We start from the raw sequence: 15,059 nt of genomic DNA, 5'->3' as shown, positions 1-15,059 counted from the left end.
CAGGGTGAGGTGTGCATAACGCATAACATTATCAAGGAATAATTTAATTAATTAAATAAAGTTGTCCAATAAAGCAACCTTTCCGGATGACTTCAATTAAATTTAGAAAGTGATTAAAGTGATTCTAAAAGGGAAATATTAAAAGTCACTTCATAATGGTACTTTAATGAAATATTTTAAGCAGGAATTTGAAAAGTTATAAGGGAAAATATAAAGAGTGGATTTGGCAGCTCATTTGGGCATGCTTTTTATTTTTTTCTTTATTGTTGATTTGGAGCTTCTTATGGAGTAAAACCCTAGGATGAAAACCTTAAGGGAAATTGGTTGCAGTAGTGAAAGATCTACTCTAGTTGGTTGCCGGTGGAACTACTCAGGTTTCACGTATGGATAGAATGATTGAAGGATCATAAATTGTGAAGTCTTGCAAGCAAGACTATTTAAGAGATTTTTGGTAAAGTTGAGTGATTGAATGCATTATTCTAGCTGCCATATTTTTGTGTGTTGCTGGGCGATGACATTGGCAAGAAAGGCATGGGTTTCTTGCTTCATTGGAGGGCGATGACATTGGCAAGTAAGGCATGGGTTTCTTGCTTCATTGGTGGTGATTTGTGAGGTACCGCTGGCTGCCATATCTTTCTTGGGCTGGCATAAGTATTTACTACAGCTGAGGTGTCATTAAGAGTGCAGATTGAAGGTGTTGGGAATGACAGTTTGCGTTGGCATCACCTGAATGCTGGATGTGGATGAGTACATGTTGGTTGAGGGTTTAATCAGGAGACAAGCAGTTTGAAGGAGGCTTTGTAGGTTATTTTACTGGTCAACTTTTATTATCAGCTGGGCGATTGAATTATTGGGAAGGTGTGAGGCTATTACAGGGTGGCATGTTGGTACAGCTAGTCATTCTGATCTTGGCGTGTGAATTTCAGACTTCAAGCTTCAGGCGCAGCCATGGCATAGGTTGCTGTACATTCCAAGAGACATAACATTGATAACAATCATTGTTTTCACTTTTCAGCTCATCCAAGGGTACAAATTTTCTGTGTTGAGTCAGAGTTTATATGTACTTGTATGTTTGCGTAATTTGCGCATATATGTGCAATTTATTGAATACAAATAATGCTGTTATCATTTGTTTCCCAATAGTGCAACTATTTGTTATTTGCTGTGTGATGTCCCCATCCTTTCTGCATCATGTCAATCAAGCATCTCAATTTTGTGAAGTCTCTTGAGAAACAAAATTGAGATAATGAATCAGATTATCATACATAAAGAAGTCGAATATGTTAGATAACCATTAATCTCTATATGGTCGATAGTTAATCCCATGGGCCTCATATGGCACGAATGATCTTTGAAGTTGTGGAGCAGTTGATATCATCCAATTGAGTGATTGGGTTCTTCCTATTAGGAGAATATTGAATTACATATTGTGGACCTTGAGGAACCGGCCTTTTTAAATATCGAGATAAAGCATCACTAAAGATTGAATACGATCATATCCTCATCATCGATGCAATCAGATCTGTAATTACAAGACATAAAGAAGACAGCAAAGGGGAACCTATGCAAGCGATCAACAAGATAGATCAACTAAGAGAAAGAGAAGACATCGAGTATAACTTCATCGACATGATAGATCTTATGACAGCGATTGGCTATTTCGGACTTGAGGGATGTAATGTCCCCAAAATCCGCAATCTATAAAAACATATAAACAATGCGATTTAACATTTGTTTGCGATATGAATGGTTGATCTAGAGTATAGTTTAGCAAATCCTTTTAAGGTTACTTTGTTATCAATAAGTCAATTTCATATTTAGCTCCTAATGAGATCAAGAGGACTAGATGCAATAGGATGCCCGTAGCGCTTGTTAGGCCTAAGAGCGGTACACTCCCCCTTGGCCCAACTGACGGCAGACCTTACGTCATCCGCAGTGGGTGGCCTACCTGATAGAGGCCTAGTTCCTGCTATCCTTGCTGCTCTATTCTTCACATGTCTCACTGGGTTTGGATATGCAATTGTCTCATTTATCATTATGTTAATGTCTTAACCCATTCCTACTATTCTCTTATTTGAACAATGCCATTCATTTTGAATTTTTTATAGTTGTAATTCATTCATTAGTTAATTGAGCATATGGAGGTTCATTTATACACCTACGTATACATATATATATATATTTATTTATGTACCAATGTATCATATTAATATCTATTGTATTAATCTCTATTTATATACAATTGCATTGTAGAAATATTTATATATATAAATGTATTGAATGAATATCTATATATATATATCTGCACATATGAGTTCCCGTGATTTATGTAAACCCTACTGCAGAGTAAACATTGGTGGGTATGTATTCTTACCTGCGTCCCTTGCTACCCTTTCACCCTGTCGCTATTCCTTTGCACTCTCCGTGTCCCTTTCCTCCTCACGGCTTGTACTTTAATACCGGCGGGGGAGTGTTGGAGCAGATCCATCCAGGGGACGTGGCCGCTGAGGGAGATGGTGAGCGGTGGTGACTGTTGGAGTCACCGCTCCCTGATCGACCCGCACTACCTCTTGGGCGCCTTAGTTTAACAGTCGCCGCATATCATACAATGCGCTCACTGGGTGTAATACGCCCTTTCCTAGTGTAGTTAAGGTATGCGTTAATTATAATATATTGATACTATAAATAATTTATATTTTATATGATATATTTTATATTGGTTATATTAATAATATCGTATGGTAATATGATATTATTCTATAATAATAATTATAATGTATTTTGATAATTTATATTGTATATCAATATTATATTTTATATTTATTGAATAACACATTATATGGTAAATATAATATTATATTATGTATCAATAATTATATATCTATTTTATGTTTTATCAATAATTATATATCTATTTTATGTTTATTCAATTAACAATATTTTATGGTAAAGTTCAATTAACAGTTAATATTAATAATTAAAATATGATCATTATATTAAAATAAAACAAGGAGTCATCTCTGATTAGGTTACAATAATAATGGAGGGTAGGAATGTTTTTATTAATTAATTACAAAAACGTGGGGTTATGACAAGGGATACTTAGATAAGAGGAGATATCATGAACATCAGATTTGCATAAATCGATCAAGGGAAGACATATTACCAACTTCATAATCGATAAGGCTGAGTATAGTACAATCAATTAGATTAAAGAAATATCCATCAAAAGGATATCGGCTAAGGCAGAGAGAATATATGCGATTAATGATAACTATTAGTCAAGACTTAATAAATGTCCTTAATCATGAAAGGACACCATTGCATATTAAACCCATGTATTTATGCTATGAGGAGGTGCGAATTACTCATGGAGAGAAGATACATGTCTCTCAAATCGCATCCATTCCCACTGTACAAGTTATAAGATGGAACCAATCTCATTCTAGCAATCATGGAATATTGTTATTGTTTATAACTTGTATCCTATTTGGATCTGTCCAGTTGAGCATTCTTGCCTCTTGGCAAATCGGGTTGCATATGACTAAAGTAAGAAATTAGGAAGAGCACCACTCTTGTTGCAAGCACATAATTTTATATCAGGAACAGCAACATATCACTGCAAAGTGATATCAACATCTAAATCTGCATATTCATATTGGTATATCAGTCATTGCAGTCTTATAGATTTATAGCTATCTTTATAAGGAGGATCGTTGCATATTGACATCAGCACATTGGGAAGAGCAAGGACCACTTAGCATCCGCAGATTTACAAGGAGCAGCAGGCTTCTATATCAATATTTGCATGCATTTATGGAACTGAATCAGACATAGCAACATCAAGATACTGCAGATTCATATCTATGTACTAGAAAGAGATTTACATGCAGATTCATATCTATGTACTAGAAAGAGATTTACATTAGTAAATCCAGTGAGACATTCAGGATTTATTTGCATATTTACTCATCTTCAAATCTGAGATAGCAAGTCATCTTATTATTCAATATACCAAATATTTGAGCATACAATTTATAGTTATATCAGAGATAGCTTCAATATCAGTTGTATTTCATAATTCATATCATCTGCAAAGAATTATCAGCATATAGTCAAGATCATTAAGGAAAGACATCTCTTACAATTGATCTTACAAGATGAATGTTCCTATTTCCTAAGTCATAAAATAAGGGGGCATTACAAGTGGTATCAGAGCATTGCATTTTGTGGTTATATTGCATTGTTCCTAAAAATGAGACATTACGCTATGAATGCCAATACATTCTGGTGAATGTTGTATGAGATTTTTGCAACCCAAGCTTCATATTTGCAATTGGAAAAATCAGAAAACATTTAATTTTAACGCATGCAAAATGTTTGACAAAATACCCATTCAGTGGAAGTGATGAAAGATTGGAAAAAAATAAAATTGATAAGAGTCTTTACATTGAGTGGATGTCCATCGTACAATCTACATGGATGGTCAAGTATTGATGACCACACAAATTTTGATGGTGCTCACTTGGTCATTCTTTCTGATCCTATTGTTGTCTGTACTGTGGAAAATATTTTACATTGGGCAAGTTCATGTATAAATGCCGAGTTCTTATTGTTCTATGAGTTGTTTTACTGTATACTTGTATCTAGTTTGGTTGTATTTATATTTTTGTTCCAATGTCCTATACCACACATTCTCTCAAAACATCCAACGGTCAGTGAAATGAATGTCTATTCATCATGTGGGAACTTAACATCAAGGTAGACTTCTTGCTATTAGGAATATTCTTGAAGTAATGGAGTCATCTCCTCTTAGAGTGATTATATGTGTTGCTGAGCTGTTGTGTGATCCTTAAGCCGTGCTAAAACACTGAACAAATAAATAGAAAATTGAAACCTGAGAACCTACACAAGTTGATATGCCAGTTTAAATGGCACTTAAAAGTGAAATGAATGTCTATTCATCATGTGGGAACTTAGCATCAAGGTAGACTTCTTGCTATTAGAAATATTCTTGAAGTAATGGAGTCATTTCCTCTTAGAGTGATTATATGTGTTGCCGAGCTGTTGTGTGACCCTTAAGCCATGCTAAAACTGTTAAGATATAGCCCTCGTGAATCTAACTGATGGTAAATCGGTTATTATATATATATGATCGATGCCTGAAGGCTGAAAGTCATTCTGGAGAGTGCTATTAACACACAGTCCCGATATGCAGATGGACATAAACTTTGTATACACTGCGATGATTATCACAGTGAGCACGATATTTATCGTGCCACTGTGATTACATTACAATACACACTGTAATGTAATCACAGTGGGCACGATAACTGATTTTTGATCGCATTATATTAACGGAGCATGCAGTTCGGAAATTAAACATAAACAAACTAATTGTTATGAACGGTTGCCTCCGTAGGGGCATGTCCATTTGTGGCAACTGCCACGTATGGACATGTCCCTACGTAGGCAACCTTTCCTCTTGTATTTAAACCGGATTCAATGATGGAGACGATCAATAACTCACGGCAATCAGTCTTCCAGAATCGCTGTCATTATTCTTCGATCCATATTTCACAACATGGTATCAGAGCCAAGTTATTAAGAGAATAAATTAGACAGCCATATTACTCATAAGCATTTATCGGAAGTAAATAACAAATCGACGCAGAGGCTATATACGCAGAGGATATATCCGACTAAGAAAATATTCAAAATGTCAAGTAATATGAGAGTGGAAGATAGACTCGAAGGAGCCTCCAACTTCGTTTCCTGGAAGATACGAATCATTGCCATTCTTGAAGAACTAGAATTAGAGTCTTACATAGAAGAAAATCTAGACATGCCAAATGATGATCTAGAGAAATCTACCTGGAAAAGGCGTAATAATAAAGCAAAGAAAATAATTATTTACTCAGTCAAAGATCATATTCTTCCATCTATAGCCAGACTGCCTAAAGCATATGAAGTATTTAAAACCATTAAAAATACATATGAAGTTAACAATGCGAGCAGAATGTTAACCTTGAAACAACAACTTTTAAACATAAAGATGAATAAAGATGATAAAATATCTACATACTTTTCAAGGATATCTGAATTAAAAGACCAATTACAAACTATTGGAAATGAGGTAGATGATCAAGAAGTCTCTCTCATAGCCCTAAGAGGATTACCAATTTCATGGGAATCCTACATTCAATGTATTAGCAGAAGACCCCCCTTACCCAAATTTGAACAACTTAAGAATGAGTGCATTCAAGAGGAATCTCGACTAATCTCAAGAGGATTAGGGCCAAATAAAGAAGGAGAAATCCAAGCACTTAATACAAATACCTTCAACAAAAAGAAAAAGTTCTCCAAACGGAAGAGAGGAAATAAAAACCATCAGAAAAGAGATATGTCTAAAATTCAGTGTTACAAATGCGACAAATATGGGCACACTCACAGGAATTGTCCAGAAAGGAAGAAAACACAAGCTACTCTAGCCGAAGTCAAAGGAGAAAACTCACTTTTCTTCTTAGCCCTATCAAGCGAAATAAATACAAATAAAAACACTTGGATCGTAGACAGTGGAGCATCAAGGCATATAATTGGATTCAGAAATCAGTTTGAAACACTTAACGGGCACTCAAGTGAAGAGGTTGCTATTGGAGATAACTCCACATATCCTGGGAAAGGAATTGGGACCTGTACTATCAAACTAAGAAATGGAGTATCTCTACAATTAAAGGATGTTATGTTTGTACCTGGAATAAAAAGAAATCTAGTCTCAATCTCAGGCCTGGCTGATCAAGGATATCGGGTTACCTTCAATGAAGATAAAGTTCTACTTTGGCCTAAAAATACAAATATCAAAAATGCCATAACAATAGGTTCAAGAGATGGTAGCCTATACAAACTATGCAGTGATCAAAAGGAAGCACTAAATCTTGAAGTTTCAAATAATAATGAATTATGGCACAAAAGATTAGGACACCTAAGATATAGTGCTCTATACAACATAAAGAGGATTACTTCAGGACTGCTCCAACTAAAATCTGAACACACAGGCATTTGCAAAGGATGTGCCTTGGGAAAGAATGTGAAAGTTTCTTTTCCCTCAAGCGAGCACAAATCAAAATCTATTTTAGAACTAATTCACTCAGACCTATGCGGTCCCATGTCAACACCATCCCTAACTGGATCCTTGTACTACATAATCTTTGTTGACGACTACTCTCGAAAAACATGGATATATTATCTAAAGTGCAAAGACTCAAATGAAGTACTATCTAAGTTCAAAGAATTCAAGGCACTAGTAGAAAACCAGTCAGGGAAGAAAATTAAGGTGTTAAGATCCGATAATGGGGGAGAATATACATCTGACAACTTCAAAGACTTTTGTAATTCTGTTGGGATTGAGAGGGAGTATACTATACCATATAATCCACAACAGAATGGAGTAGCAGAAAGAAAGAATAGAACCATAATTGAAGCAGCAAAAGCCATGATGCATGACCAAAACTTACACACTTCATTCTGGGCAGAAGCTTCAAATATAGCAGTCTACATTCAAAATAGATGTCCGCACTCAGTTCTAGAAAACATAACTCCTGAAGAAGCTTTTACAGGGAACAAACCAAACTTAAGTCATTTAAGGATATTTGGCTGTCCCTAATATATACATGTTCCTAAAGAAAAGAGGACAAAACTAGAACCATCCGGAAAAAGAGGTATCTTCATTGGCTATAGTGAAAATACAAAAGGATATCGCATTTACATTCCAGGGAAAAAATCTGTTGAGATAAGTAGAGATGTAAAGTTTGAAGAAAACACAACACTCAAAGAACCTGAGGATGATAACATTACTAAAGAAGAAGAAGATCACATAACCGAGATTGAGAGGGAGAATATCATAGAAAATTCCGAACCTTCAGACACTGAGAGGGAGGACATCATAAGAGCTTTTGAACCTCTTGTTGATGAAAATATTGAAACACTCAATAACAAGAAAAGACCTCTGTGGGCAAGGAAAATGATTGAAGAGAATAATGTAGAACCAAATGAAATTTCCAAAGAAAATAAGAGAACAAGAACTCTAAAATGTTATGCTGATCTTCTAACCGAACTCACAAATTCTGAACCAACAAATGTAAGAGAAGCTTTATCAAAACAGGCTTGGAAAGATGCTATGGTTGAAGAATATCAATCTATACTAAAGAATGATGTTTGGGATATAGTGCCTAGACCAAAAGACAAATCAGTTGTCTCATCCAAGTGGTTATTCAAGATCAAATATGCATTTGATGGCAGCATTGAAAAACATAAAGCTCGCTTTGTGGCTAGGGGATTCTCTCAGAAAGCAGGAATTGATTATGAAGAGACATTTGCCCCAGTTGCCCGGTATATGTTAGTAAGAACAATCATTGCAATTGCAGCATCCAAAGGATGGAAAATTCACCAAATGGACGTAAAGATTGCCTTCCTAAATGGTTCAATTGAAGAAGAAGTATATATAGAACAACCAGAAGGATTCACCATACGTGATAAAAATTGCTATGTTTGTAAACTAAAGAAAGCTCTCTATGGGCTAAAACAAGCACCTAGGGCCTGGTATGCAAGGCAGACAACTATCTCTCCAAACTGGGTACTCCAAGAACCTAGTAGATCCCAACATCTACTTCAAGGCTTCAAATGGCAATATGATTATATTGGTCCTTTATGTGGATGATCTTTTGATAACAGGAAAGGATAATCTCATTGTGAAATGTAAGCAAGATCTGGCAGCAGAATTCGATATGAAGGATCTAGGGCTTCTACATTATTTTCTGGGATTAGAAGTATGGTAGAAGAAAAACTACATCTTCCTAAATCAAGGAAAGTACACCACATATATTCTAACTAGATTTGGGATGATGGAGTGTAAGCCATTAGCTACACCAATGGAAACTAATTTGCACAAGCTAAAAATTGAGGCAGAAGATTCAGAACCTACAGATCCCACCCTCTACAGACAAATCGTCGGTTCACTCATGTATTTGGTAAATACTCGTCCTAATATCTGCTATGCTACAAATGTATTAAGTCACTTCATGTGTGAACCTAAGAAGATACATCTAATGGCTACTAAACACATTCTAAGATATTTACGAGGCACAATCGGACTTGGCTTAAAGTATGAAAATGTTGAGATTAAACTTGAAGGATATTCTGATTCTGATTGGGCCGGAAGTACCACTGACCGTAAAAGTACTACAAGGTGTTGCTTCAGTCTTGGTTCTACTATGATATCTTGGTTCAGCAGAAAACAGTCAACAATTGCACAAAGCTCCACCAAAGCAGAATATATGGCAGCCTCCATGGGAGCTCGTGAAGCGGTATGGCTGAGAAAGTTATTATTTGGATTATTTGGAAAAACTCTGAATTCAACAATAATTCATTGTGATAATCAGAGCTGAATCAAGCTCTTAGTAAATCCAATTTTTCACAATCGATCCAAACATATTGAGATCCCTTATCACTACATAAGAGATATGGTAGATCGAAACGTCATAAAACTAGTGTACATCAGTACTGAAGAACAAAATGCTGATATCTTCACCAAGCGACTTGCAAGATTGAAGATAGAATACTTCAGAAGTAAACTTGGTATGACTAGATTATAATTGAGATTATTAGGATGAAATTCCTACCATGTGTAATTTGTTCATGAATAAATAAATAAAATGTATATTGCAATATTCTAACTGTGTTCAAGAAGATGACAATCTTCTTATGTTTAAGGTTACTATTTCAAGGTGACGATCTTGACAATAGTTGACCAAGTGTCAAGATTGACTACATTAAGTTGTTGTCCCGGACTGTGCTGGATATCTTGATCCTAAAGTATGTGATCATCTCATGATTGACTTCTTAAGTGATTGTCCCGGACTAAGCCGGATATCATGATAGTGAGTCTATTGTCATGACAAGACTATATTAAATGTTGTCCCGAATTGTGTCGGAAGTCATGACAGAATATGCTCCCAAGAAAATTACTTAGATCCACTCCTGCTAAGAGGGAGTGTTAAGATATAGCCCTCGTGAATCTAACTGATGGTAAATCGGTTATTATATATATATATGATCGATGCCTGAAAGTCATTCTGGAGAGTGCTATTAACACACAGTCTCGATATGCAGATGGACATAAACTTTGTATACACTGCGATGATTATCACAATGAGCACGATATTTATCGTGCCACTGTGATTACATTACAATACGCACTGTAATGTAATCAGAGTGGGCACGATAGTTATCGTGCCCATGTGATTCTTGATTGCATTATATTAACGGAGCAAGAAGTTCGAAAATTAAACATAAACAAACTAATTGTTATGAATGGTTGCCTCCGTAGGGGCATGTCCATTTGTGGCAATTGCCACGTATGGACATGTCCCTACGTAGGCAACCTTTCCTCTTGTATTTAAACCGGATTCAATGATGGAGACGATCAATAACTCACGGCAATCAGTCTTCCAGAATCGCTGTCATTATTCTTCGATCCATATTTCACAACAAAAGCACTGAACAAATAAATAGAAAATTGAAACCTGAGAACCTACACAAGTCGATATGCCAGTTTAAATGGCACTTAAAACAAGTACCGTTTTTAATATTGAGTTTTAGCAAATAGTATCAAATTTGTATCTTTTGCAAACTTTGAGAAGACTTCATCCAATGTGATGCATTTGTGCTTTTATTCTTTGTTCTTGAAACATGGAATGACAAGTGAAAGACAGCCTGGACAACTTTTTCAGATAGTTTTGAAGAATTATCCCACACTTTCATGTTGTGGTCTGTTGTTAACTAAGTTTTTTCAAGATTGGTCTTCTCGGGGGATGATGCAATGCACATTATGTAAATAATTCAAATTTATTTACTTGCAAATTTGAAATTTTAGTTTACTCAGGAAACGTATCATGAAACATAATGGAAATTGCATGTTTACATTCTTAGAAAAATCACTTTGGTGCTTCGTATAAATTTAGTTAGGAGTTTATGTTTTCCAACATTCTGGAAAATCAGATGTCAATTTTCCTGGTCAGCTCCTATTACTCGTTCCAATTTCGATAGAAACTTACAAGCTGTTTGGTTGTAGGTTCACTGCCGCACATAGATCCTGGATAAAGAAATTATCGCTCGGAAAGGTACCATAGCAAATTCATTATAGCTGTTGCCACTAAAACTACTCCACAATATTGGAAATTTGGAATTTTGAACATGACGACTCTACAGGTATGCAATATTTTGCTTGGTTCATTTACAGTGAAACTTCATAAGCTCAAGACAATTCCCGTATAACTTCATGTTTTATTTAAGAAGTAAAAAATCTCATTTCAGTAACATTTATCTGGATGGTGATTTTAACTAGATTCTCTATATCGATGCTGTCTATAACTTGTTAATAACTTTTAAAACACTCTGGCAACTGGTTCAATATTTGACAAATGCATTAAACTGCTAGATGGGCATGATCTTTTTGGCATTGTGCTGCATCAATCTCAATAACTATTGCTGTGATGCACACCAGTGATCTATGTTCTCAGAAGATGGTCTGTTTTAAGTCCTCTTTCATATGATTCTTTGTTCTTCTTCTAGGGGGGAAAGTTGGAATATATTTAATGAACACGATTGTTTGTACTAGCTATAGTAGAACAATTTAGAGGACATTGGCATTGTAGCTCAGAATGATCAATAATTTAGTCAGGTTAAGCAATTACCAAGTTTCAGTTGAATTTTTTCTGGAGTTTTTTATAAGCCATAGGAGCTTTGCCAACCTACTCTTCTATTGACATCAATTCCACCCTTTATATCAATTCACTTAGTAACTTGGAACTCTTCTTTGCTAAATCAAGCTCGAACTTTTTTGTGTGCTTCTTATTGAGTCCTAAAGAGTATGATAAACATTTCTTATTGAAGCTGATATTCAGTTATCAGATGCTTTTATGCAACATTAGCCATTAGTGACATTATGAGACCTCTTTTTATTCATTAACCCTAGTCCAATGCTTTTATAAATACAAGTTAAATCCTAATTCATAATGATAGTGTTATGGCAGTGATAAGCCTACACCTCATTATGATTCTTCAGAAGTTATTCAAGCTCTTATGAATACTTTTCTTATTTATCAGGTACTTGAAAGGTTTTTTTCTTTTTGAAATGAGTTTTTGCTGTTTAAACTTTCTGATCACCAAGACCAAGCATTCAGAAAATTTTAGTCTCTGACTCGTTTGAGTACTCGGTGAGTCTGAGCCTAAACTCACATGATGTGCAACAAAAACTTTGATGCTGTTTAAATGCGGTAAAACCACATTTTTGACACTGAAAATACACTTTTGTTGCCTTTTTAAGCCCTACACTCCCACAACTGAAGTCCACACTAGAATTTGAGCATTCTTAAGTGAAGTGGAGTGAGTTTATTTGAGCATTCTTAAGTGAATTGGAGTGAGTTTTTTTGAGCATTCTTAAGCAAATGAATGTGAGTTTACAGTAATTTGGAGAGCAAATTTGATGAATTTCGAGTTTCCAAGTTAGCTATTATTATTACTTTTTTTTTTTTATCCAAACATGTAAATCCTTTCTATCATGTTATTCTTTTTAACATGTAAATAGTATGATTTTAAATGCATTAAATCAATTTATATAAATTTTATTGCTGATTTACATAGTTTTCAAGAGTGAAATTGCCCTTTTTTCCCCTAAACGTAGGGTTTACACTTGAGGGTTTAAAAACTGTAGTTTTTCGTTAAATTAATTAATGCTATTGCTATACAGTTACAATGTTACATTTGAAATGCATTTATATGATTTAAAAGAAATCTTGTTCAAATTGTCATATTCTATTTTCTAAATGCGATATTTTTTGTATTTGAAGATGTTGTAGGTTAGCATACAATGGCATCCATCTCTAATAAGGCATATAATCAGTAGGTCAAAGCCATTTGGTTGGAAGTCGTCCAATTGGAAGTTGTGATGTTGCTTAGAAATATGCCACGCTTGGACTGGTCCAAGGGAGAGTGATTTTCCTCTTTTGTTAGACGAATCTTAATGGAGGCATCAATTATCTCAAATACCATATCACATGTATTCCTTTCCCTGATGCCAAATTGTGTGAAAAATCCATAAAAGAGGTAAACTGAGAGATGCAAGTAGTCCTTGCATTGTTGGATGAGAAGAAACTAGAGAGGGAGAGGGCACAAGTAGCTATAGTAGTTATCATTAATCTTAAATTTGGTAGTGGAAATTGAGGTAGATATGGCAAAGTTTGTGGACTCTAGTTGTGGTCCACGTATATGAGACACATCCATGTCATCCGGCTCATCAAAAGGCTTGTAATGTCCCCACTTTGAAATAGAATTTAATAATAATAATATTAAAATTCAAAAGAATAAAAATAAAACTAAATATAAAATATAAAAGAATATAATTAAAATTTAATTAAGCTAATGAATGGTCAAAAGACATAAAATGAAAAGTTGTGACTCCCTCAAACATGAGATATAAAAGGGAGAAGAGAACCTCATTTGAGAGGGGGATTATTTGGGAATCAGAAGTGCAGATCTGATTGTGAAAGGTTGTGTCCCTTTCAAAGGGTAGAAATAATGAAGAGTTGCACTCTTTCAAAGGGTGCTAATGGTGAAAGGGTATGTCTCTTACCAAAGGGCATACATGATGAAGGGGTGTGACCTCTCCCTCACATGGAGAGATATAATGGAAAGGAAAAGAAGAAGCATGATTATCGAATCATAGGAGAAACATAAATAACAACCTTCAGATAAAGGATAAGCATCTTCAGTAATCAGTGAACTGAAGGGATCAAGAACAGCGGACCACCAAGACATATATATAACAGACTGCTGCATTAGGCAAACTGTGAGAAATTAGAAATATAAAGGACCAACCAGCATGTACAACCATATTATCATTTAATGCAAATCTGGTATGATCTTCCGTATTCATGACTTTATAGCATAATAGACTATAATTGCAGATCGAATGTCTATTAAGGTTACACAATACCTCGTGGCCAATTATATTGGGCATTCATTCTTGGTAATTAACAATACAATAAGAATTTATTTATAATCACATAATTATGAATGGTATATGTGATTCATATTATATCTGGCATAAGGAACAATCAATGATGGACAAGTATATATATTGAGCAAATTGCCATGATAGTAATATAAGGAAGTACAAGGAGGGAAAATGGTGATGAGGTCCTCCTCTAGGTATGCCACTTCATGGTAGTGGACCGATGGTCCCATGAGGCCAAAGGGGTGTAGATAGAGTCCACCGCTCTTCAACTTAGAGGGGAAGGATGTTCAGGACACTCTATTTTATCTTTCCAAACTCTATCATGGTTGATTATTGAATTAAGGGAATTCTAACCACTAGAAAAGGATAAGGATGGAAGTGATGAAGGGGAACAGTGATAGGATACTTCACTAGGTTGACCACCTCATGGTAGTTGACCGCTGGTCCCATGAGGCCAAGGGGGCTCTGGATCTCACTCCGCTCTTGGGCCTAAGGTAGATGGTCTCTTGGACACCTTATTGTTCCTCCTTACTCCCACTTTCTTATGGTTGAATTCCGATAAAGAACTGGACAAAAACTATGGTTAAGTTAATGTTCCTAACCCTAAGTATAGAGAATTTATGCTTAATTATCTTTCTTGGAAGATTTATATTATTAATTATATACATTTCGATGGTTTCCTAACCTATTGCAGGATCTCAATCAGGTATGCATCCTGTTCCATTTATTGTTTTACATGGAAATGGTGATTTAGGGCAAAAATTAGGGTTTTTATTAAAAAGGGACATTACAAGGCTAGACATTTTTTTTGTACCTAGAAACCTATTTGGAGCACAACCTTCATTGTAAAGTATATGGTGGAAAAAATAGATGCACGAAAAAATAGGTAAGGCATGTGTAGTTTTTGGTTTTAGAACAACCTTCCTTTCAACATGGTGAAGAGCTTGTATCGGGAGCACAGTTTTTTTGTACCTAGAAAAACATACTT

The 15,059-nt window shown here is 35.2% G+C and overlaps 1 protein-coding gene across 9 annotated transcripts in view; it reads left to right on the top strand.

Moving 5' to 3' along the window:
- LOC131072399 (uncharacterized) overlaps positions 1-15,059 on the top strand; it is a 177,989-nt gene that overhangs the window by 42,152 nt on the left and 120,778 nt on the right. For 3 of the 9 annotated variants that reach the window (XM_058008532.2, XM_058008529.2, XM_058008528.2), the window contains exon 2: positions 11,129-11,265. The exons of the other annotated variants lie outside the window; for them this stretch is intronic. In XM_058008532.2, the coding sequence (XP_057864515.1) occupies positions 11,251-11,265 (15 nt within the window). In that variant the 5' untranslated portion in view covers positions 11,129-11,250. The remainder of the gene's footprint in view (positions 1-11,128; positions 11,266-15,059) is intronic. 9 annotated transcript variants of the gene reach the window in all.

The sequence above is a fragment of the Cryptomeria japonica genome, chromosome 7 (assembly GCF_030272615.1).
Source record: "Cryptomeria japonica chromosome 7, Sugi_1.0, whole genome shotgun sequence".
Classification (NCBI taxonomy): domain Eukaryota; kingdom Viridiplantae; phylum Streptophyta; class Pinopsida; order Cupressales; family Cupressaceae; genus Cryptomeria; species Cryptomeria japonica.
The sequence above is the reverse complement of the archived record's forward strand: the minus strand, read 5'-3'. Positions and strand labels throughout refer to the sequence as shown.